This window comes from Carassius auratus, unplaced genomic scaffold, assembly GCF_003368295.1.
Source record: "Carassius auratus strain Wakin unplaced genomic scaffold, ASM336829v1 scaf_tig00214714_1_2670353, whole genome shotgun sequence".
Classification (NCBI taxonomy): Eukaryota; Metazoa; Chordata; class Actinopteri; order Cypriniformes; family Cyprinidae; genus Carassius; species Carassius auratus.
In genome coordinates this window covers 2,055,001-2,078,090 of record NW_020527778.1, presented here as the reverse complement: position 1 = coordinate 2,078,090, position 23,090 = coordinate 2,055,001, and the positions used below count along the sequence as shown (strand labels likewise).

The 23,090-nt window shown below is 37.5% G+C and overlaps 3 protein-coding genes across 6 annotated transcripts in view; 2 read left to right on the top strand and 1 right to left on the bottom strand.

The window, feature by feature from the left end:
* Positions 1 to 619: 619 nt before the first annotated feature.
* Positions 620 to 7,420, top strand: asb10 (ankyrin repeat and SOCS box containing 10). 2 transcript variants are annotated; one of them, XM_026258531.1, is made up of 5 exons: positions 620 to 1,058; positions 2,703 to 2,970; positions 3,714 to 4,218; positions 6,780 to 6,893; positions 6,974 to 7,420. In XM_026258531.1, the coding sequence occupies exons 1-5, from the start codon at positions 764 to 766 to the stop codon at positions 7,157 to 7,159; spliced, it is 1,368 nt and encodes a 455-aa protein (XP_026114316.1). In that variant the 5' UTR covers positions 620 to 763; the 3' UTR covers positions 7,160 to 7,420. The 2 variants fall into 2 exon arrangements, with proteins under 2 accessions (XP_026114316.1, XP_026114317.1); XM_026258532.1 differs by lacking the exon at positions 620 to 1,058 and adding an exon at positions 1,146 to 1,582.
* Positions 7,421 to 10,403: 2,983 nt separating this feature from the next.
* On the top strand, positions 10,404 to 14,142 carry gbx1 (gastrulation brain homeobox 1). Its single transcript, XM_026258578.1, has 2 exons — positions 10,404 to 11,584; positions 12,936 to 14,142. The coding sequence occupies exons 1-2, from the start codon at positions 11,149 to 11,151 to the stop codon at positions 13,448 to 13,450; spliced, it is 951 nt and encodes a 316-aa protein (XP_026114363.1). The 5' UTR covers positions 10,404 to 11,148; the 3' UTR covers positions 13,451 to 14,142.
* Positions 14,143 to 18,885: 4,743 nt separating this feature from the next.
* Positions 18,886 to 23,090, bottom strand: part of agap3 (ArfGAP with GTPase domain, ankyrin repeat and PH domain 3) — a 142,483-nt gene continuing 138,278 nt past the window's right edge. For all 3 annotated transcript variants that reach the window (XM_026258325.1, XM_026258326.1, XM_026258324.1), the window contains exons 17-18: positions 21,752 to 22,007; positions 18,886 to 21,676 (exon numbers count right to left, since the gene is read on the bottom strand). In XM_026258325.1, the coding sequence (XP_026114110.1) occupies positions 21,461 to 21,676; positions 21,752 to 22,007 (472 nt within the window). In that variant the 3' untranslated portion in view covers positions 18,886 to 21,460. The remainder of the gene's footprint in view (positions 21,677 to 21,751; positions 22,008 to 23,090) is intronic.

Sequence of the window (23,090 nt, the reverse complement as noted above, 5' to 3'; positions counted from 1 at the left end):
TGAAAAAAATCAGGCTCCTCCCAGTGCTCCTATTGCCATTTGCAGAAATACATCGCTCCCGTTAAGAAACAACCAATCAGAGCTGCGGTCCGTAACTTTGTTTGTGTTCAAAATGTAGAAAAATTTATATAATAAGCGAGTACACCATGAATCCGTTTTCCAATCCGTGTTTTTGGCTTGTCCTGAATCACTAGGGTACACCTATAATAAGTGTTTATATTCTGACTATTTTAGATTGCTTCAGGGGTACCGCGGCGGAGTAACCCAGTACCTTTGTGATTCTTCATAGACATAAACAGAGAGAAGTAGTTCCGGCTACGATGTTCTTCCGCAAGACGCAAGCAGTTCTGTTTATTAACCGCTAGAGCGTCAAAAGTTACCGACTGCAGCTTTAAATATACTGTACAAATATAGAAACATTAAATAAAAAGCAGCCAAGCCTTATTTAAAAGTTTTGAAAAACATTTCAAATGCATTTAAAGTTTAAGGGGTAGATACTAACAAAGGTTTCCACAGAGCTGACCTGCTGGTAAACATCTGTTCTGATATAAACATCAAGTCACAGCAAGCCACCCATGTGACACTGTAAAAATAGTTCTGTTTGCACATGGCAAAGTTCCTACTCAGATATCAAAACACCCCCAAAGAGAAGAAGCAGAAGGCCATTTAAAAGATCCCAGGCCTTTAAGTGACTAGACCTAAAGTCTTCTAATAAACTAGTGTGAAGGAAGGCACAATCAGCTTCGTGTCTAGAAGGAGTCTCATGTATAAACCAAGCTCTCTGTGCTCTTTAGAGCAGGAAAGGCACCAGATGAGACTGGCTGCCCCAGTTCTCAGTGGATACCTGCTGAGGAAAGAAGCCTGGGACAGGGGGACGTCTTCGAGGCAGACCGCGGGAAACCCTCCGATGGTGTGCCAGGACCCTGTTGTCCAAAATGCCCTGTACACTGGAAATGTAAAAGCCGTGAAAGAGATCTTCTCCAAAGGCTTTCCTTCAGACTTGTTCATCCAGCCTCAGGGAGGAGCCATGCGCTGGAGTGCAAATGGAAAAGTGAGAGGTAAGGACAAGTTTGATTGAGTTAACTGTGCAATTGTCTCCTATCCCAAGAGATGTCTTTAAATTGGCATGATTACTTGGACTGTTTACCTCTCGGATCTGCAGCCTCGGGTTTCAGGAGCTTTCTAAAGGTCATGGCAGGCGGCCTTTAAATAGCCTCTTTCAAAAACAGGCAACAGACTAAGCAAATATATTGAGGGCAATCATCTGCAACACTGTGCCTTGTTTTAAGACTAACCTAGGCAATCAGAGTCAAAGCTGGATTCTCATCTGCTCCTGGCTTTACTTCACACATGGGGCCGAAGAATACATTTCGCAAACAAAAGAAATATCACAGCGATGTAATTGCGACGGCTCAGGCATCAGGACGTATCCTCCAGTTCTGGAATGCACTTCTGGTCGGAGATGACCTCACTGTTGTTAGCATCATTGATGAGCCAGAATATGCTTTTCTCTTAGATGCCATATATTACACCAGCGACATAGAGGAGTGGAAGAACTTCAGGTTCAACTACAGAGGGCTAAGTATGCTGCAGGGACACAAATGACGTTCTGGTGTTTGTTGAGATAGCTTGCTATACAATATATTTAGTCTGCTTGTTCGGTTTACTGAATTCAAATGAGCTAAATGAGTATTTTATCACAATCTAATTTCATTGTGTTTAATCCATTAAAATACATAAATGTGAAGTTTAGTTATTTTGTGGAATGTAGTTGTGTTGTGACTATATTAATCATTTTTGTTGCATTAACTGAAACTGCCTGAGTGGCTTTATAGAGATTTATTACCAAAGAATTATTACCATGAAACCATTTTTTTGGCAGAAACTTTTATGCCTAGTGTTCAGTTTCAGCTTATGAGGAAAATTACATTGCCTGTATTTTTATGCTTTTGAGGTAGATAGGATGATAAGACAATCTTATAAGTATGAAAATAAGAAACTAGGGTGAAATCTCAAACCTGACTACATAAAATGAATTACTAGCACAGAAAATAGAATAAAAAGGTGTGAAACAAGAAGAATTTTAATTGTAATTAATTTCTGTTCTCTTTTGTGTCATGGCCATTTAGTTGTGGATGAGTATCACAGCAATGTACAGATTCCTGCATGTGTACACAAGCACTCAAACTTTGTCACACTACAGTAGCTCATCTTCATTTCCAGTATTTCCACATCAGACTCACCTGCTGTCATAGTCATTGGTTCCCCTTTGTGATTCGGTTACGCACAGATTGCACCCACCCCGACTGTGTCTTTGAGGTTGTCTTGGGGTCTTTTTATAAGTTTGTGTATATGTGTGTTCCTATGAAACTTCCTGATACTGATCACAAAAATAAGTATTTCATAGGAGACTGCTATTGCACTTTGACTATGACATTACAGTCACATGAAATTGAATGATGAAAAACAACCACATATGGTTTGGATCTGGCTTGAAAATAATAGGTAAATAAATAATTAAAAGGACAAATTAAATTGATCAAAATTGACAGTAAAGGGATTTAGAATTCTATAGAAGATTTCTATTTCAAATAAATGTTGTTCTTTTAAACTTTCCATTTATAAAATCATATTTATTTTAATCAGGGTTTTCACGTGTTTTGCAACTGTAATATTGATAATAAAAAGTCTTCTTTTTTCAGGACTGTGGTCGCTGACATATGAACAAGAGCTGACCACACCACTGCACATCACCGCTGGCCGGGGTTTCACCGAATGTTTGCGGCATCTCCTCCTGAGGGGCGCTCGAGTGGACCTGACACCTGGGGGCACCACTGCCCTGCATGAGGCCTGTGTGGAGTGCCAGCCCGAGTGTGTCAAGCTGTTGCTGCAGTACAGAGCCAATCCCAACGCAACCAATGAAGACGGCCAGATGCCCCTGCACGTATGCACTGAGCTCCAGTCACTTGAGTAAGTGCTTGATCAGTACAGTAATTACAGGAACACCTGTGGGGAATTCTGTGATTTCAAATGACTGACAGATTGGAATAATTATTATTTATTATATTTTAATAAAGGCTCTTCTGCTCACCAAGGCTGCATGTATTTGAAAATACAGTAATTATATATATATATATATATATATATATATATATATATATATATATATATATATATATATATATATATATATATATATATATATATTTGATGCAAAGCTGAATATTTAGTCAGTCTAGTCTAGTTTATTTAATTTTTATTTATTTTTTTAACTTAGCCCGTCGTACCTTAAACTTTTGAATTATACTGTATCATGGATTTCTGCAAAAATAATAAGCTACAGAACTGAACTTTGATTGATAAGAATAAATAAGAAATGTTTCTTGAGCACTAAATCAGCATATTAGAATGATTTCTGAAGGATCATGTGACACTGAAGACTGGAGTGATGATGCCGAATATTCAACTTTGCATCACAGGAATAAATGACATATATATATATTATAATTTTTTTTTTTCATATAGAAAACACCTATTTTTTATTTTAATAGTATTTCACACTATTACTGTTTTTAATGCATTATGGATCAAGGAAATGCAGCCTTGATCAGCATGAGAGACGTCTTTTAAAAACATTTAAAAAATAATAATTATTCCAAACTTTTGACTGGTAGAGTTAAAGCCAGACTTTAGTTTTTTCCTGTTTTGTCCAGGTGTGCCAAACATCTACTGGCATTCGGTGCTTTGATCAATGGTCAAAGCTTGGATGATAACAACACACCCCTTCATGTGGCGGCCCGCCATGGCCTTCCTGATCACGTGGAGCTCTACTTACATCACGGAGCTGCGCTGAACCTACAAAATGACGATGGAAACACACCGCTGAACACCGCCTGCTCCCAGCCACAGGACTGCACTTCTCTGGAGCGCTACAGTCGTGTTTGTCACATGCTGGTGGCTGCTGGGGCAGACATTCATATCAGTGACGCGGACAAGCAGACTCCACTACACATGGCATGTAAAAATGCCAACCCTGACGTAGTGGATCTACTGCTTCAGTATAAAGCCTTGGTCAACGAAATGGATTATGGAGGCGATGCACCAATGCATAACATCTTGAAGGTAGTAGCCTACAAGACGGACCATGAGCCCGAGAGGATCGTACAGGCACTTCTCAATTATGGATCCATCAGGGTGTGGCCTGGAGCTCTCCCCAAGGTCAGGATATATTTCTATATTTCTATATCCCTACACACAAAAAGAATTTGGTGCTTAAGCTGTTCTTTGGGGTAGTTGAGGTGCTATATAGAACCAATGCCATACAAAAACCCTGTTAAGCCCTGTATAGTTCTTTAAAGGTTCTCTAACGCTTTCTTACTCTCTTAGGTTATCAAACTTTTAACAAGGCTTTTTTCAGAAAAGCATAACAGTGAATTCAAAACAGCTTTTGCCACTGTAGTAAATTCCCATTCATAGAAAACAAATGGAGAGTGGAGTACTAAGTCTAAAATCGAAAGAGGAGAATGGGGTTCCTCTTATGGTTCTATATAGCACCATTTGACAAAGCTGCTGTATAGCACTTAAAGTGGTTCCAATTTGTTTAAGAGCCAAGGAACCGTTTTCAGTGTTATTTAGCACCATTTTTTAGTGTGTAGTCGAGGAATGCTAATTCGTTTCATAATAATTTTGAACCAATTTTATGGGGAATAAAATCTTTATAGTCACTCAAGTGGACCTGACCTGGTGGATATACTAAATTTTATATTTTTCATATATTTATCCACATTTTACCTGTTTTACTCTTATTTTGACTATTTGTTTAAATATCTAATCAGGACTGGTTCCAAATTATTATTCAATTCTGTTAAAATTCAGATTTTCTGAGGTGTATACATTACTGACTACTACAACTCCAATTCCAGTAAAGTTGGAAAATGCAATAAAATCTATAATCTGGGATTTGTAAATTCTCTTTAATCTTTTTTTATTTGACAAAAGTACAAAGAAAAGATTTCCAAAGCTTTATGTTGATGGCTGCAACACACTAAAGAATTTGGGGAAGATACAAACTGGTTTTAGATTATCCAAATTGAACCGTTTTGAAACCGTTTACAGTAAGCAGGTGAATTGGTAATAGGTTAAGGGTATCATTTTGGGTGTAAAAGGAGCATCTCAAAATCACAAAAATCTGTCTCAATGCAAACTTGCTAAGATTTTAGGTCTTTCACCAACAACCACACATAATATTGTGAAAAGATTGAGGGAACCTGAGAAATGTCAGTCTGTATAGAGCAAGGCAGGAAACCTCAGGTGAATGTGTGTGACCTTTGAGCCCTCAGATAGTCATGTCGTCATTCTGCGGTGTGAAATGTAACCATATGGGGTCAGGAGTACTTCAGAAAACTGCTGTCACTTAACATAATCTGCCATTGCATTGATAAATGCAACTTGCATATATCTTACTCTAGGAGAAAACTATACATCAATTCTTTGCAGTGAAGCTGCTGTGTTCTCTGGGCCAGAGCTCATCTCAGATAGTCAAAAAGACAGTGTGCTGTGGTCAGATGAGTCAAGATAAACTTGTTTCTGAAACAAAATGGACGTTGATTTCTCAGTCACCAAGACCAAAGGGGACATGCAGACTTTCACCAGCGACAGATGTCAAAGCAAACATCTGTTAAACATGTCTCTGTCCAAAAATGTTTGAAGTGTGTTGCAGCCATCAATCAAAATTTGTTTATATTTACAGAATACAATGGTCAGTGAAAACATTGGAAATTATTTTATTTGTACTTTTGTCAATGAAATAAATCTAAGATTCTTGATTTTTATTGCATTTTACAAAACGTCTCAACTTTCTTGGAATTGGGGTTGTGATTTTTGCGAGAAATAAACCTTTTAAGAATTTGGAATCTAACCTTTCTGCCACTTGCAAGGAACGAACCCACTAATATTTATAGAAATAAATTAACTCAGAACCATCATTAAAGTTCACCACAAGCAGCATATGATATTTTATTGGTCACAAACACAGAAATAATCACTTTCAGATGGATTTAGTTCTGTCTTTCAAAAGCGCAGTTAAAAACACTTGATATCAAGCATCCAACTAGTCGCACTTGTCTTAACGAGGCAAATGTTAATAGGAGATTAATTAGCAGTAATTGCAGAAATTCCCCACAATCCCCCAGAGGGGGGCCCAATCTGTTCATCAGCCCAAGTAGTTCATTATTCCTTGCAATGTTCCCCCAAAAATACAACGTTCCACCTTTGACCTCCACAACACAGGTGGGGCTGTTGCAGCAGGTGGAAACTGACAAAAGGCTGCTCATCTATGACCGGCTTCCCTTCCACTGTTTGTTATTCCGAAAGACACAAAATAGCATTTCTTTATCATTTGAGTTATTAATAACAAGATTTTGTTCTTATTTGATTTCACTTAAATGACATTTTTTATTTAGCAAAAAGGATGCATTAAATCAATTAAGACTAAGTGACAATAGAAACATTTATAACGTTACAAAAGATTGCTTTTTCAAATAAATGCTGCTCTTTTGAATTATGTTGAAAATTAAACATTGCATCACATGAATAACTTTTAAAAATAGATTTTATATATTCAAAAAAGTTTTTATAAAATATATTTACAATTATATATTTATATTTATATAACCACTATAAACAATAAAAAAGACCATCTTATTTGTTTGATTAATTTTCCTCTTTATTTGTTTTTTCTTGTAATATGACATCTTTATTCTCTAATATATCTGGCACAGGTGTTGAAATATTGCTGCACATCTCCAAGAACAATAGAAGTGCTCTTGAACACATATGACCGCCTCAAAATCACTGAAGCCTGGGTAGAAGCTGTACCTCCTGAGGTGTTTAAGGTCAGATGATGTCAAGCTGTTGACTTTTTTCTTAAATATAATGTAGATATAATGTAATGAAGGATATTGTTTCCACACAGAAACACCGAGATTTCTACAAATCCCTGTTTGCACTGATGCAAACTCCTCGATCTCTACAGCATTTGGCCCGCCACAGACTCCGAGTGTTCCTGGAAGGTCGCTTGCACAAGGTGGTGCCTAAACTGGGTCTACCAACCTTTCTTAAAAATTACCTAATGCTGGCATTCAGAGACTATATTCACTGAGAGAGACCACAAGCCTGACACTGTTCAACATACATATTAAGCATGCAGTGACTGAGACTTATGAATGATTTGTATCTTCACCAAAGATGATACAAGCAGGTGGCAATTTTATAGTGAATCATTAAATGGAGATAATGCTTAATGCCGATCTGTGAGAGAGATTTGTTATGTAAAATGTGTTTTATTATTACTGATATACATTTGAATGCATTGGGGAAGAAGATAAAAGGTTGTTTATGAAGAATAAAACAGGAGGATGCAGTAGGTCTTTATTTAATAATATCCAGTGCAACACACATTCATTATTACATTAACTACCACAGTGGGGCGCCATGGAGCACAAGTGGAATTGAAACTCCCATTGAAAGATCTCAAATCACTGACAGGAATCGATGCAGATTGACAGATTTTTAATGGAATTTATTAAAAAGTAACATTCCGATAATTTAATGTTTTAGATTTCTTGTAAAATAAAATATTTCAAATGTATTAGTACTGATTTAACTTCATTTTTAGCTGATTTCCAATGCATTTACGTATTTTCCAAAAATATGTTCAAACACGGATCTATATAAAATAAAAAGCTTTTTTTCAGGAAGGCAAGATTCAGTTTTTTGGTTTTATTTTTGCAAATGATCCGTTTTTAAGCTTGATTTGATTGATTTTCTTGTCTACACTGAGGTTTTCATTACCATTTCTCATTATCCTGTTTTTACATCATATTTTATATTAACAGAGGACAACAGAAAATCGTGTTGAAAGATTACAATTCAGTAATTTGACATTCATATTCAACATTTTAAGGTCAAGATCGGACAAGATGGAGTCTATTAATTAATAGTATTTTAGAAATAGAAGACGATTTAGATCATGAACAGGATTATGTGGATTTTTATACTGATTACATTATTTTCGAACTGTTGAGTTCCACAAGTATGCATCATGTCCATTTTTGTTACAGGTCATCATCATCAAGTCTAAGAGGGTCTCGTGTTTAATGATGCTGTCTCCTCGACTAATTAAGAAACACCAACAATGCAATGGCCAGTGGACAAAAAAAAAAAAAAAAAAAATTACCAAAACAAATTATGCATTATAATAATAATAATAATAATTTTGGTTAAATTATAGGTTATTAGCATGTCAATTAATGAATATGCGTATTATTATTATTATTATTATTATTATTATTATTATTGAATATTACATTTGAATCTGTTATTATAGAGTGGATGCTGGTAGAGCACTTTATGAAATTTACTGCTATTTAATACACACACACATTAGTTAACATTTGAAGTGGATCAAAAGAGTTCATCCAAGTTGTCAAGAATGGGTATTGTTTTGGTTTTATGACAACTTTGGAGAAAGGTTTTGATCCACTTCAAATGCTGCAGTGTATATATATGATCCAAATGTCATCTTTATGCATATTTTACCTGGTGTCCATGAACTGTATTCATCCTCATGCATAACTATAGTAAAATTACAGTACATTTTAGAAATAATAAATAAATAAATCCTCTCGATTATGCTGCAGTGTTTGGATATAGTTACTAATTGAGCGTCGAAGATAATAAAGTCTTGTGCTTTTTCTTCTTTTTGTGTAGTAGGCCTACGTTTAATGAAGAACAAAGGTGCAGAGCAATTGTAAACGAACAGATCTTTGATAAAAGTCTCATATACGATGCCAAGGGAAGAGGGGGCTCTGATTGTATCCCATTCAGAAGCGTGAGAGAGAGAGAGAGAGAGAGAGAGAGAGAGAGAGAGAGAGAGAGAGAGAGAACGCTGTCTGGTTTCAATAGATCAAAGAGCACTGCTCCTGAATGGAGTCATTTGCAATTATAAGAATAATTAGCATCTGTGGGTCCTCCATGGCTAATCAGAGTCGGAGGTGATGTGTTTATGTCCTCGCGCAATCAGACGGCCAGTTGGAGAGCTCGCGCCCCGCAGGACTCAATAGCGTCTAATCATCATCAGAAGTGAATTGGCATCTAAACGGTAAAATGATCTCCGATTAAATTAATGCTTAGCGGGGAAAGAGAAACCACTCAAAGTGTACAATTTTAGACCTCTTTTCTTTGTTTTTCTTTTATTATTTTTATTCTAAAATCTAAATTATATTCTCAACTATTGAAGGAGAGTATGAATATTTTTATCTTAAAATCTTGTCCTTCTTAATTTTCCTTGGTAATCTGACATCTTGTCAAATTATGTGTGTAATTTTGGGTCTTTCCTCTGAATATCTGTGAACACGAAGCTCTTTTGTCTGGATTTTTAAAAATATATTAAAACGGATCTCATACGACTTGAATGCACATCTGTGATTAACATGTTTTTAATTTATGAAATACAGTATTTTTCATATTTTTTGTCCAGAGATATCACACAAAAAGGGAAAACCGTATTTTTGAAGTCTGAATTATTTGATAAAAACAGACTCTGCGTCTCAAGTTCAAGTCAAAGTTTAAAAAAGTAGGCTACAAGCTAAAGTTACTTTTCAAATAAAACGTCAGGCTTTGTTGAGGTCAAACGAAGCAGTTATTTATCATCATAGTGCGAATTCTGTGATTTTCAGGGGGTAACGTTAAAGGTATAACGTTAGCGTTTTAAGAGAATTTCTTTCAGTAACGTTAACCTACTTTTCAGGATGTAATCTGTTCGTTAATATGTTGTTGAGGCAATCTCAAGTAACTGATCGGTGTTTTCACCGCAATATCACCAAAAAAAAAAAAAAAAAAAAAAAACACACACATATATATATATATTTCAGTATATACCCTAAATGTTGAGCAAATTGATAAATAATCAGAGCTGGCCTACTTGCTTTGGAAGTTTCGCCCGGGTCTAACGGAAAGCGCGTGCCTGCTTGCTGTTGCTATGGTTACCCTCCCAGGCAAACGCCCCCCCCCCCCCCCCCCCCCCCCCACACCCCCCGTTAGTTTTGACTGACTTTAGGGAGGTTCAAAGTGTAATTAGGAGGGCCAGGACCTTGCCATAATTCGCACCCTATTCGTGACTAAAAATTTATGATATGTGTAAAAAAAAATAAAAAAAGGAAGACGTTTTGACTTTTATTTTTTTATGTATTTTTTTTTTTTTTAAAGTATGAAAGTAAAAGTTACTATATAAAGATTACATTTCTAAGAACTTGTTTTTTGTTTTTTCTAAATGTGGATATTTCTTATTTTTAAAATCTAGAAAATCACACACACACACACACACACACACACACACACACAGCCATATTTTGTAATCCCCCCCAAAACGATCAGTAAGAGTTCACACAGATCTCTACATTCAAACGTCATTTCATCAGTTAAATCTCCCTCTTAGGGATAATTGTCGGCCAGATTCACTCTTTCTCCCAACAGAATAGAAAAGCCTCTCTCTCACAAGAGGGCCAAAACATCTGCCTCTCCGCCCTCACGACTCGATGCCATCGGCCCCTGAAAGAATCAACAAAAGAACCGTTGTTATATATCTTCCCTTGAATACAAAGTAATTACTTATCATCAATCAAAATTAATAATAGTTGATTGGGTTGGTGTGGTCAGCGCAGTCCCCTCACATTCGCTTTCCAGAGGAGGAGGCTTGACCCACTGGGAAACTACCCCCCACCCCTCGCTAGGCGGCCTAAAAAGTCAGGGATTGAATAAGGAAATGAAGCGTAATTTGAGGAAGATGGATGAGTCTCCAGGGCAACTCCCCCTTCTATCCTCTTGTACTGATGAGAGCGAAAGAGAGAGAGAGACAGAGCGCGCGAGACAGAGGGGTGTGCGTGTGTGTGTTTATGTCTCAGTATGTAACAAACAGAGGCTGAGACACTGAGAGCTCCAGACAAAAAAAAAAAAAAAACGCATCAGGTCTGTCAGTTGGACGGCGAGGACCCTACCGCACCATCAGGATAACCGTGGACCACATTTGGGTGATTTGTCTCAGAAGGCCAGTGCACGGGATTTATACGAGCAGCCCGCGCGCAGTTCACCATGCAGAGACCGAGCGGTCCAGGCACGGCGTTTTCCATTGATTCTTTGATTGGCACGCCACAGCCCCGGCCGGGCCACCTGCTCTACACGGGTTACCCGATGTTTATGCCATACCGACCGTTTATGATTCCACAAGCCCTGTCCCATTCGTCATTACCGTCGGGTATCCCTCCTTTGACACCGCTGGCATCGTTCGCAGGGCGTCTGACCAACACTTTTTGCGCGGGGTTGGGGCAGGGGATGCCCTCCATGGTGGCGCTCACCACCACCCTGCCCAGTTTCTCGGACCCTCCAGATAGTTTCTATCCCCCGCAGGAGATGCCGGGACCCCGGTTAGGCGCGGACGGGACGGGGATGAACCGGCAGGAGAGCCCGCATGACGAACTCAAGGGCTCTGAACTCCTCAATTTCACGGAAACTTTTCAGGCGGTTGCAGGTGAGCACCGGACACAGTCTCTCACTGACAGGTGGTTTCATTACGAGCGCAAAAAGTTCTAGCGGCCTTTATTCGAAATAAAAGTTCTGATTAGAACCCAAAGGCTTTTACAGGATGATGCCGAAAGTTCCACAACAAACTTTCATTCTCTAGTTCTTAAGAAAACACTCTGGTGCGTTAGACAACTCATGAACCAATGTGCAAAATAAAATAACTTTTATTGTAAAACGAAAATGGAATATACCTCCAGAAAAAAAATATAATAATAATAAATATATATATAATTCTTGATAAGAATGATGCGCTTTTGGTGTACTGGTGAACAAAGTGACGCAAAAAGTAATTCAATAATACTTAACTGTGTGGTAGCTACTTCATATAAACTCTGTGCATAAGCTTTAACATAGATAGTTGTACATTCAGTCAGAAATGTCATGACACTTGAAATTTTAAAAAGGTATCTGGATTTTGAATAAGACTCACCAACCTTACCAATGTGGTTTACTATAGCCGTTTTTGTGCGCTGGTATAACAGTGCATTTCTAATCTATCATCTGTTATTGTTCTTAGGCACTTCGTAAAATTATCCAAAGACAAATGGACACATCTGAGCTTGCAAACTTGCATTGTCTTTTGATTTGTATTCGGGTGGGCCTTCACTCCTGGCATTGGAGAGTTTCGAAACAATGATATGCTACAAAAGATTTGGGTTTGAAAATTACATGTCTTGATACCAATGTAAACCATATGAACAAAAGCAATTATTCTATAGTTTCAGCACAGTTTTTTTTTTATTTTTTACTATTATTATTTCATTACTGTTATTAAAATACATTTCCCCCAGCCAACCTGCTACAATACTGTCATTTCTACAGCTTTTGAGTTGAAACGGCATTTTTTTTTAAAAACAAAATTCCTCATGGAAAAAAAAGTGCAATGAACTTGCATGTTGTCATTTTAAATGTAAAAATGTAAGGTAACAACCAAAGTCAGTTTTAGTAGACTGAATATGTAGACAGGCCAGCACTGGTTGGATTTTATTAGAATATTTATGAAATAACTTCTGTTATTAAAGTTTAAAATGAAGCAGACATCAACGATCAACGTTCTATCGAATTTTAATTGTGTCATTTTGTTACATAGTTTGACAATTAGGCTAATTTGCAGGTTATTTGATTTCAACTGGATTTTTATTTTATTTTTGTCAAAAAGGACTTTTCGCTGCAGTTCGTCACCTGTTTTACATTAGCTGAACTTCAGTTTAGTGGGTCTACTACATTTGCCCCTTGAACTGACCTCATCTGTCTGGAATATCTGTAGTGATTCATCTCTTAATTTGCATTCTTTTAAGGGGAAACCAAGCTCTACAGTTCAGATGATGAGAAACTGGACCTGAAATCAGCGGAGGCCGCGTGCAGTGACAGGGAGGACAGTTCAGCCGACAGCGAGAACGAAAGCTTCTCCGACGGGAACACCTGCGCTTCAGCGTCCCAGAAAAGTAAACTCAAAGGCGGCTCACAGGACGCGTTACCGCCGGGCGGCTCTGCGGGAAAGAGCCGGAGGAGGCGGACTGCTTTCACTAGCGAACAGCTGCTAGAACTCGAGAAGGAGTTTCACTGTAAGAAGTATCTGTCCCTCACCGAGCGCTCTCAGATCGCGCACGCGCTCAAACTCAGCGAGGTCCAGGTCAAAATCTGGTTCCAGAACCGCAGGGCCAAATGGAAACGGATCAAAGCCGGCAACGTCAACAACAGATCCGGGGAGCCCGTCCGGAACCCCAAAATCGTGGTGCCCATTCCCGTGCACGTCAACAGGTTCGCGGTTCGGAGTCAACATCAACAGATCGAACCGGGCAGCAGGCCATGAACTCCTCAAATGACAAATGAACTCCTCAAACGAACATTTACATGACCCAGATTCCCGCAGGTCAGGGGTCACACACTACAGATGCATGAAGCACACCTAAAAGGAGACCGTTTCGGACATTCAGTGACTTTTAGGAAACACTTTGGCGACTTTCAATTAAAAAACAGGAGGCCTATACAATGCTTAACGGATCATCGGTTTATAAACATGCAATTTTGAAAAGCCTATATATGAATCAAAGTTTATGAAACGTGTATTATGACCTGTTAAGCATTTTATATATTTAAAGGTTATCAAAAGGTGTTCCCGACTTTTATAGCCATCTGTTCAATATCGACATTACTTTCAGGTTTGTTCTTTACCTTCTTTCCTCAGAAATGTCTTTATTTTTAATTTATTATTTTGTACATTTGTAAATATTAAATGTGTCCATGCGGCACAAATGTGCACTATACGAGACTGTAAAGAGACATTCTTTTAAAAAGATAAGTATTTATAAGTTGCTGTCTAGTGAGTTTTTGCATGTGGCCATTTGTTGTCTAATTTCCCCGTATGATTTCACCGGGCCGTTCTCGTTGTTTCGACTATTTTTGCATGTGCTCTTAAAGCATTTCTGTCCCTTAGAGGCGGAGTCTCCCCCAGTTCTTTGTGGAAATAAAAAACGGTGATGGAAATAAATAAGCTCAAGAACACACAGACAGAGTGATACATTCCCATCGACGTCACCATAAATGTGCATTATGGTTGCATAAAACTGTTTAAAGAATTGTATTCATTGCATGCACTTTGGTTATTCTTAAATACTGTTTCAGTGTTTGTCATCTTTGCAAACGATTTAATTAATTATTGATCAATCCACTGGATCATTGATAGATATTTTAAACCAAACATTATTCTAAAGCATAATGTGACTACTGGCAATTTATTTCTTTATCTATATTCATTTACTTATGCATAAAAATACATTATGTAATTATTAAGTCCAATTAATATTACAATGTAAATTATATTTTATTATATATATTTTTAAGTGCATAAAACACAATATATCTACTTTTCACTGTTGAATCTTTAAATATCAAGATATTAGAAATAACACCAGGAAATGTTGATCTTGAAATATTTCTTCAGGGGGATTTATTGTTTTAATGCCCAGGTCACTGACTCAGATCTCTATTTTCTTTTTTTCTTTTTACATCCAGCAGATTTACTTTATTTGATGTATTTTGAGCAGGGAATAGAGCACATGTCTCATCAGCGTCAAGAGACCATGGGGTGAAATGATTATCCTTCTATTAAACATGAAGATAGCATTATTTTATTTTATTTTTCAGATGTAGGAAGTATTGTGAAGCTTTAGCCGTACGAATGTTCTCTTCTCTTTAAATCAACGTTATTGGTCTGAATCATTTCTTTTGGCCTTCTTCAGTAAAAAGACCAAACATGCAATATGCAGTTACAATTTTCCTTCAGTGTAAAATTATGCTTCTGATATCAAATTTGTATGCCTTTGACATGAAACAAATACTAACCGTTTAGCCTTTATACAAAATGCATTTAATTCAGTGAAAATTTTTATTTATCATGTTAAAACATGAGAATATACAGTCATATGAGGAAAATACATAAGAAAGATTCAGTTTTTAGGCAATTGATGAAAACTAACTGCATGGCAACCTTCATGCTTCACAATATTTTACACAAATATATTAAATGCATTTAATGTGCATGACTACTTAGTTTATTTGTTCCATAACTGTGACTCAAAAGTCTCACCGTTTCCCTTATTCACTGAAAAGTATGGCCTACTTGTATAATCAGAGGGGAATTTGAATATGATGATGAATATGAAAGCATACTTTTACAACCACATGTGATTGAGAAAGACACACACTGACCAGCAGCAAAAACAATCATTTGACTCTATTATGACCAGTACAGATGATCTAAAGGAAGAGTCTCTCTGTGTGTGTGTGTTTGTGTGTGTGTGTGTGAGAGAGAGAGAGAGAGAGAGAGAGGGAGAGGTTTTTTTGTTAATGAGCACAGGACTCATTTGTCTCTCTTTGGGAGGCCGTGCTGTCTCAGATGAGAGTGATGGAGCTCTATTACACTGGTCATATCCAACACACTGTAATGAACTTCAACATCAATCATTACAGGAGAGAGAGCAAAAGACCATGCTGGGTCTCTATCTCTCTCTCTCTGTTCCAGGGTTGAGTCTCATTGAGTCACTACACTCCGTTCACAGACTACATCAACATACAAAAAAAAACTCCTTTACATGAAGGTAAACTATTTACATGTATGCATTTGGCAGAGCTGTTTATCCAAAGCGACGTACACTGCATTCAAGATAAACATTTTATCAGTTCATGTATTCCCTGGGAATCGAACCCATGATCTTGCTGTTGCTAGCACCATGCTGTTTGAGCTACAGGAATGTAACGTAAAATATACGTACAGGAGTATAATATGAAAACTATAGCATGAATGATAAAAATACTCTGGGAAAACACAATCATATATATTTAATTAATAGGTACTGAATTTTTCAAGATACAGTACTTCAGTGTAATTCAATAAAATCTTGGCCACATGCCACTTTAATGTTCCATTGTTTTAACGTTAATGCATAGGCTACTAAAATGTAGTTAAATGTAGTATTAAATTTATATAATGTAGTGTTAACGAAGGCTGCTTTTGGTCTTTCAGCACACTTTTGCCAAATATGCTGCTATGCAAAGTGCTGCTATGCTGCATACTTTATTAATTGCAAAAATTGCAAGTTTTTAAAAAAGTTACTTATCCCAACTGGGAAAGAAAAAAGTTTTAATCCAGCTAAACTGGTTTTAGTTTAAGCTGGCCTCACAGCCTCATCAGCAGAAAACTAACCATTTGAAACCAACGGAGGAGACCAGTTTAGGCTGGATTTCTAATCAGAAATCATATACACACCGGAAAGCTGATGATAACAGCATTTAAATCTAAATCATTGTTCTGTGTGTGAACGGACTACAGGAGTCACACCTGTAAACTAATGATTGATGTGCTGGTAACCACAGCAACAGTTTGTTGTTTCATGGGAGCAAAAATACCTGACTTCTTTTGACCAAAATATTATTAATAATTAGTGTTTGTTAGCCATACTTTGTTTATGCCAGTCTATGAAGCATCATGTTAAGAAACAGGACTGACAATTTTCTATTGCTGCGTATAGCTTCATGACAGAATCACATTAGACATGTTTATCTCAAAGTGACTAAGTCGTCATTTTTTTTAACCAGTTTATGTATTCCCTGGAAATCAAACCCATAACTCTGGTATATGCTCTAATGTTTGAGCAAGGAGAATCAGGGACAGCCAATGTGGATGTAACTGGAAGCTGCTTTCATTGCTAGAAACAGCAACAGGATGCAAAGTGTAATGTACCATGACGTACGAAACACCAGCAACTGTTTTCTCTCATAAGTGCTAATAAGCAGAAGGAAAGCGACACACTGAGACATGAATCCACACCCTGGAGAAAACTGCACCCTGACCTTCTGCAAGACACCAGCTCACCTGTTGAGGAGTTCATGTCTTTACATTTAGATTTTATTTGATGAAACCAAGCTCCCTTAAAGCATGAAACAAAATCCCCCAAAACAATCCCATAAATTATGCACGCAGAAAACAATCTCATAAACTAATGAGGAATCTCTGAACTTTCTTGACTTGTATTGTCAGCATGTCGCTCTGACACGAGTGTGGAAGTTAATTGCTTCAGCCTCCAGTAACCGCTAGTGGTAAATGCCTATGAGCTGTTGCATTTACATATCCCCTCATTTAGAGACTCTGCTAATTAGCATTCTCATTATGCCAATTATACTAGCTTTAATTATTATAGCAGCGTCACTATAAAAAAAAAATATGAATCGCAAACCAAATAGCCTACAGAGAAATTCCACAAGGTGCTGTTCCGAGGATGCGGTGATGGGAGATCCAGCACAGCTTGTCAAGAGCGGAACACTCTCATTATGACAATCAGATTAATTGTTTAATTGATATCCGAGCATTTGTTTCATTAACGGGTCGTTAGGAAGCGCAAGGCACCGGCTATTCCCGTTCCTCAGCGTGCCGTTCTCCGGAAGCGGACTAGCGGAGACTTGGAAGAGGAGGGACCGGAAGCGCGAGGCCTGAATCCTGGGGAGTGTCTGCTGGACGCCCACGCCGCTGATGTATGGGCAGATGCATCAAATCACACAGGATAAACAAGCGATGGATTTCATCAGTGCCATCATAGCCTTAATTTGGCTGCCTAATGAGTCAGAGCTAGTGGCGGAGATAAAAGTTGTCAGAGGCGCGGCTCTAATGAATTTCTTGCCACTTGTAATCAAGGTTGGCTGTCTGAGGGGCCATGATTAATGGAACCCTGGAGGATTCCCTCGGCCTTCAGCTCTCATTACAGCTAATGCATTCTCAGGCAAATTAACGCACTGAGAAGAGCGAGCAGGAGAGAGACGGGAAAGAGAGAGAGAGACGGGAAAGAAAGAACAAGTGATAAACGCAAGATTGAGAGAAGCCAAGGAAAGAAAACATAAAATGACTATTAAACAGCCTATGAAAGCAAAATGGAGTTTTAGTATATGCCTGTTAGCTTTGAGCTGAGCATCTATGCTAATATGTAAACAAAACAAAAATACAGGTGGCATCATTTTATGTCATAACCATTCAGGTGGCACTGAACTTCCGGTTCCATCTTCCTGAAGTCAGTGGGGTTTTTTAACTGTACATAGCACAGGCTTTAATTAGAAGACATAAAATGAACGCATACAAATCAAGCACAAGGCAGTGCACAGGTAAACTCATCTATCTACTCACAGTTTGCACAGTTGCAAACTAGCTCAATTTTTTATACATTTAATTGTAGTGTTGACATCATTATTTAAAGCCAAACTTCAGCTTTTTATTTTGGCAATTGCCTTTAGGCTTCAAAATTCATACAATTTGGTTTCATTTGTGAAAACTACCACAATGAATGAAATGTGTAAGAACCATAAACTTTTGTCGGTCCCAGAGCTTCTTTTCTGTAATAATCCAAAGACCAATGGAAAACATCTGCTCGATACAAGTAAAAGATGATGCTATTAATATTTTGGTCAGGTTTCCGGTGTAATGAATGCTTGAATTCTTCTATAATCTGACAAAATATGAACACAATATGCACAAAGCATGCTTTTTAAAAGCTACTATAACTAGTCCGCTTTTATGATGACTTTAGCTATTGATGGCCTCAAAGCTAAAAGATTCCAATAACTTTTTATGAAAATCATTTTAAAAACCATATATCCTGGTTTTCCATGATCATGTTTAGAGAGTTGAGATAAAAGACATTTTGGCAGCCACACATTTTCACAATCTTATGATCACGGAATGAATGACAAAACTTCTCGGCATTCATGGTATAAATCATTTTATTGGAGTGTTTATTATGTCGATAGCCAGCCAAGCATCCAATCACACAACAGCTAACTCTCATGAAAGTTCTCCCTCATGTTCAGAAGGAGCATTTAAAAACAATGGCAAAATAAAAGAACGGACAGAAAGTTATCAAACAGCTCAATAAAAGCAACAACCAAAAGGAATTATTTACATCTTGCTTTTATAAATATGTCAAATGTACATATAATACACAAAGTACCTTAACGGCCAGACAATGTGGACACATTGAGACCCAAAACCAGGTACCAAAAACAACTTTAAAACAAAACGGTGCTTCTTTCTGCTATATGGCTACTTGAGGAACTTCATGGGCTCATCCCAACATTCAATAAACCGACATGATGGGCAAGTGTTTATAATTTTCAACTGCCATATTCCCAAAATCTCATTTTAGCAACCTCATGTCTTACAAAGGAGCCCAAGCACAGCGTATATAAAAAAAAAAAAAAGTGATACATATTCACTTTTGAAGAACAACAGGGTAACTTTCCAAGCATGTTGTTGGGGATGAGCCTCCAGAATTAAATGACGTTGCATTTAAAATCGATGGCAATTCTCCTAAAGCTTAGTTAGATGAGGGTTGCATGTACAACTCTGACTCGAATAAGAAAGAAAACGTACCTGCTAGAAAACTTAAAATACTGTCTGGTAAGGAAGGTTCAACATCTCCCTCTCACTTTACCGCGTTCCCTTTAACTCACATGTGCCAAATATTAAATAAGTTTTAATCATGATTTCATATTTCAAGTAAAAGTTGACGGCATACACACTAGCAAACGAGGGTTAAGGCTGATAGGTTTCAGATGGGTACATAACGGCCATCTCATCCAGAAATTGCCCACACGACACACAACTAGCTGCAACAGGGAGCAGGAAAAGCTATTTTCTACACACATCTGTACATTATCCACATCACGATCCCATTCGATTAGAAACACACGTCTGGATTCTAATGGATACAAAAACAGCCACACAGTCACAAGTGTGGAGGTCATTAGACTCGTAACAAACACACTCTCACAGGAGTAAACGGCGAGATCGCTTATTTCGTAATCTAGTGTGTCGGTACCGTCCGCTGCTACTGAATGGATCTGTCATTAGGCAGGAGAGGGACGTCAGTATCAAACAATTAGAAGAACACTTCAGACCGGTCCAGAAATGATTCACACAAGGCATCCGCAATAACACAGTATTTATCAAGCCCTTCCAAGACAATCACATAAAGGCTAAATGTAAAATAGCAGAGAGTATGATGATTTGGGTTTTGTTATATTGCACTGATGCAACACATGGTAATGCTTTACCCAGTAGCCTTAGCGTTTTTGAGCTTCGTTTAAGGGCACAATGGTAGTACAACTATAAAATGTGTGAAGTTTTAGTGAAATATGCACTTAAATGTTTTTTTTAAGCATAAATCAGAAAAATCAGTTGAATTTAGTGAAGCATTTATGGTAATTTGCGTAAAACATACTGTATCCTGGTCACCTCAAAGTCAAAATAAAATAATGAGAAAATATATTTTGCATTCAAAAGAAAAATCAAGGAATATTTTTTGCACTGTGACCCCCACATATTTTATCCACCAAAGTTTTCATTACTGAAATGCATTTGGATATATTTTTCATTCATTTTTCTGTTTCTTTTAATATCATTCTCATTATTGTAATAAAGTATATTGTAGTGCTTAAAATAAAATATTTACCCCCTTATTTAAACCTTAAAATTAAAGTATTAAATACATTTTTTTTCCTTTTGACTTTAAGGTGCAATACACAGACACGTCTTTGACAGGTTTCACCAAAATTGCTGATTTAATGGTATACTGTAGTCCATCTAAAACGGAAATTTCTGTTATTATTTACTCTCCGTCATGCCATTTTAAACCTGTATGACTTTATTTGTTTTGTGGAACATAAAAGAACATATTTTGAAGAATGTAGGCATTGTAATCAAACTATTTTGTATATGGACTTGAAAATGCGAACCAAAACTCGTTGGTTGCCCATATTCTTCCAAACATATTTTGTGTGTGTGTGTGTGTGTGTGTGTGTATTCAGAGGAAGAAAGAAGTTTGGAATGACATGAGGGACAGTAAATATTAACAGAACTTCCCCTTTAACAACATAATTTAATGTTCTTATGGACATAAACACATGGGCCCAATGCATTACTGTCGTCTGATTATTTCTAAACCGATGTAACTTAAAAATAAAAAATAAAACTTATCTTAAGAACCTTTTGCCCATCATTTCATTTTTTTTTTGTTCTATACACACACAAAAAAATTATCCTTAAAAACGTATTTTCTTCAGCTTAAAAATAACAGGTTAACACTGCTAATTCTCGGCGTATGCTAACATTGGTCACAGGACGTCGTCATGAGGGTAATGGGTTTACGTGACACACGTGGCACTACGCACAGTTTCCTAATAAAGACGTACTGTACTGCTGAGGGAAATGATGCTATTTAACGAGAGCAGCATCTATGGGAACATCAACATCACACACTAGAGACACTGTGGGTCACGATCACATGATGCTAACACTACGGTTCAGCTCGCATTGAGCGTTGTTGTTGATGTTGGGATTGTGTCGGGTGGCCGTGGGTGTCGGCAGTCCTCCGCCGTCATCACATGGACAACCGTGTTGGATGAGGATGTCGACGCACTCTTGACTTCCTGCTCGCTGGGCGTAGCACATCGGCGTCTGACCGCGGGCGTCGCGACTCTTCACGTCCACGCCGTACTGAAATAAAACGATTCAATTAATGATGGAGGGACACTTACGGACGAAAGGAGGTTGCAAAGAGCGAGTCCTTACCCAGATGAGCAGCTGTGTGATGACCACATTAGCCATGGCACAGGACAGGTGCAGGGCGGTACGTCCGTCTCCGTCGCCGTACGTCTCGTTGACTTCTTCTTTGGTGCCGTGGGCCAGCAGGAGAACCACCAGCCTCAGGTCGTCCTCCACCACGGCCCGCAGGAGCTGCTGTCCCAGAGGCACGTCTGACTGAGGAAGCCCCTCCAGGAACAACTTCTGCTCGTACTTCGCCCGGATCCAGCGCTCCTTCTCTTCCCTGAGAGTGAGGACACAAACAGAGATCAACTTTTTATTCATGTTTATCAGCGCTCATTCTGATATCTAACACCATTCTGTGCTAGTGAATCAAATCAAAACGCTGAATCAATGAAATCAATTTATAAAATACACATTTTTAAATATTTCTGTAAAAATGTATGTAGGTAAATATAGTTGCTTAGTTCTAGGTTTTGTTATATATGTTTAAATAGTTAAATAATCTATACATATATTGATGAAAAAACTATAGAAGACAGGTCTTTATTTATAAATGTTATATATTTTATTTTATTATTTTATATATTTATTTTTCAAGATTTATTTTTATTGTTTTAGTTCTTTTGGTAGAAATTATAATTTTTTAATCAAATTTAGTGTTGTATATAGTATTTATTAATTATATTATTCTATATATTATTTTATATTTTTTCCTGTTTTTAACAACAATTTCTATGAACTAAACAATATTAAAAAGCATGTTAAAAATAAACAAGGCACGTTTTCCTAAATAAGTAAGTAAATAAAAGTAAACATTTATAGCATGTTTAACAATTCAGTGATATACAGTACATATAAGATTGACAAGCTAGATATATTTTCTATTTGCATTAAATTCTTTATAATTATAATACTTTAAATAATACAGTGTAGTACTTAATAGCTATAAAATTACAGTGCATAATTTCCCTCGGCTTTAATATCACCTTACTTTGGCAACCACTGGTTAAATGCGACTTTGATACATCAGATAAACTTAGCGACTTCTGAATATATGGCAATCCCAGTAGAGTCTGTATTTCTGACAGAATCATATCTGTGACTTTGAGGAGGTCCAGAGTAATTCAGTTCTGATTAGGACAGAGGTCACAAGGGAAGCAGGTTAAATGTACAAATCACACATCCGCAGCCTTAACTTCCTTTAGACTGGTTTTCCATCAGAATCTAGAGGGTTAAAGTCTGTCTGGCTATCGAAAGGTTACACATTGTGAACAGCATGTCTATCGTGGACAATACAGGAGTGTGTGCGTTGGGGGGAAGCCGTGTTTTTATCGCCGCTGTCAGTGTTGTCAGTCCTACCCGG

What these genes read in the sequence shown, in the direction of transcription:
- gbx1 (XM_026258578.1), top strand. Translation starts at nt 11,149, where the DNA reads ATGCAGAGACCGAGCGGTCCAGGCACGGCGTTTTCCATTGATTCTTTG. An exon ending in AACTTTTCAGGCGGTTGCAG is followed by an intron (nt 11,585 to 12,935) that starts GTGAGCACCGGA and finishes CATTCTTTTAAG; the next exon opens with GGGAAACCAAGCTCTACAGT.
- asb10 (XM_026258531.1), top strand. Translation starts at nt 764, where the DNA reads ATGTATAAACCAAGCTCTCTGTGCTCTTTAGAGCAGGAAAGGCACCAG. An exon ending in TGCAAATGGAAAAGTGAGAG is followed by an intron (nt 1,059 to 2,702) that starts GTAAGGACAAGT and finishes TTCTTTTTTCAG; the next exon opens with GACTGTGGTCGCTGACATAT. An exon ending in GGCCTGGAGCTCTCCCCAAG is followed by an intron (nt 4,219 to 6,779) that starts GTCAGGATATAT and finishes TATCTGGCACAG; the next exon opens with GTGTTGAAATATTGCTGCAC.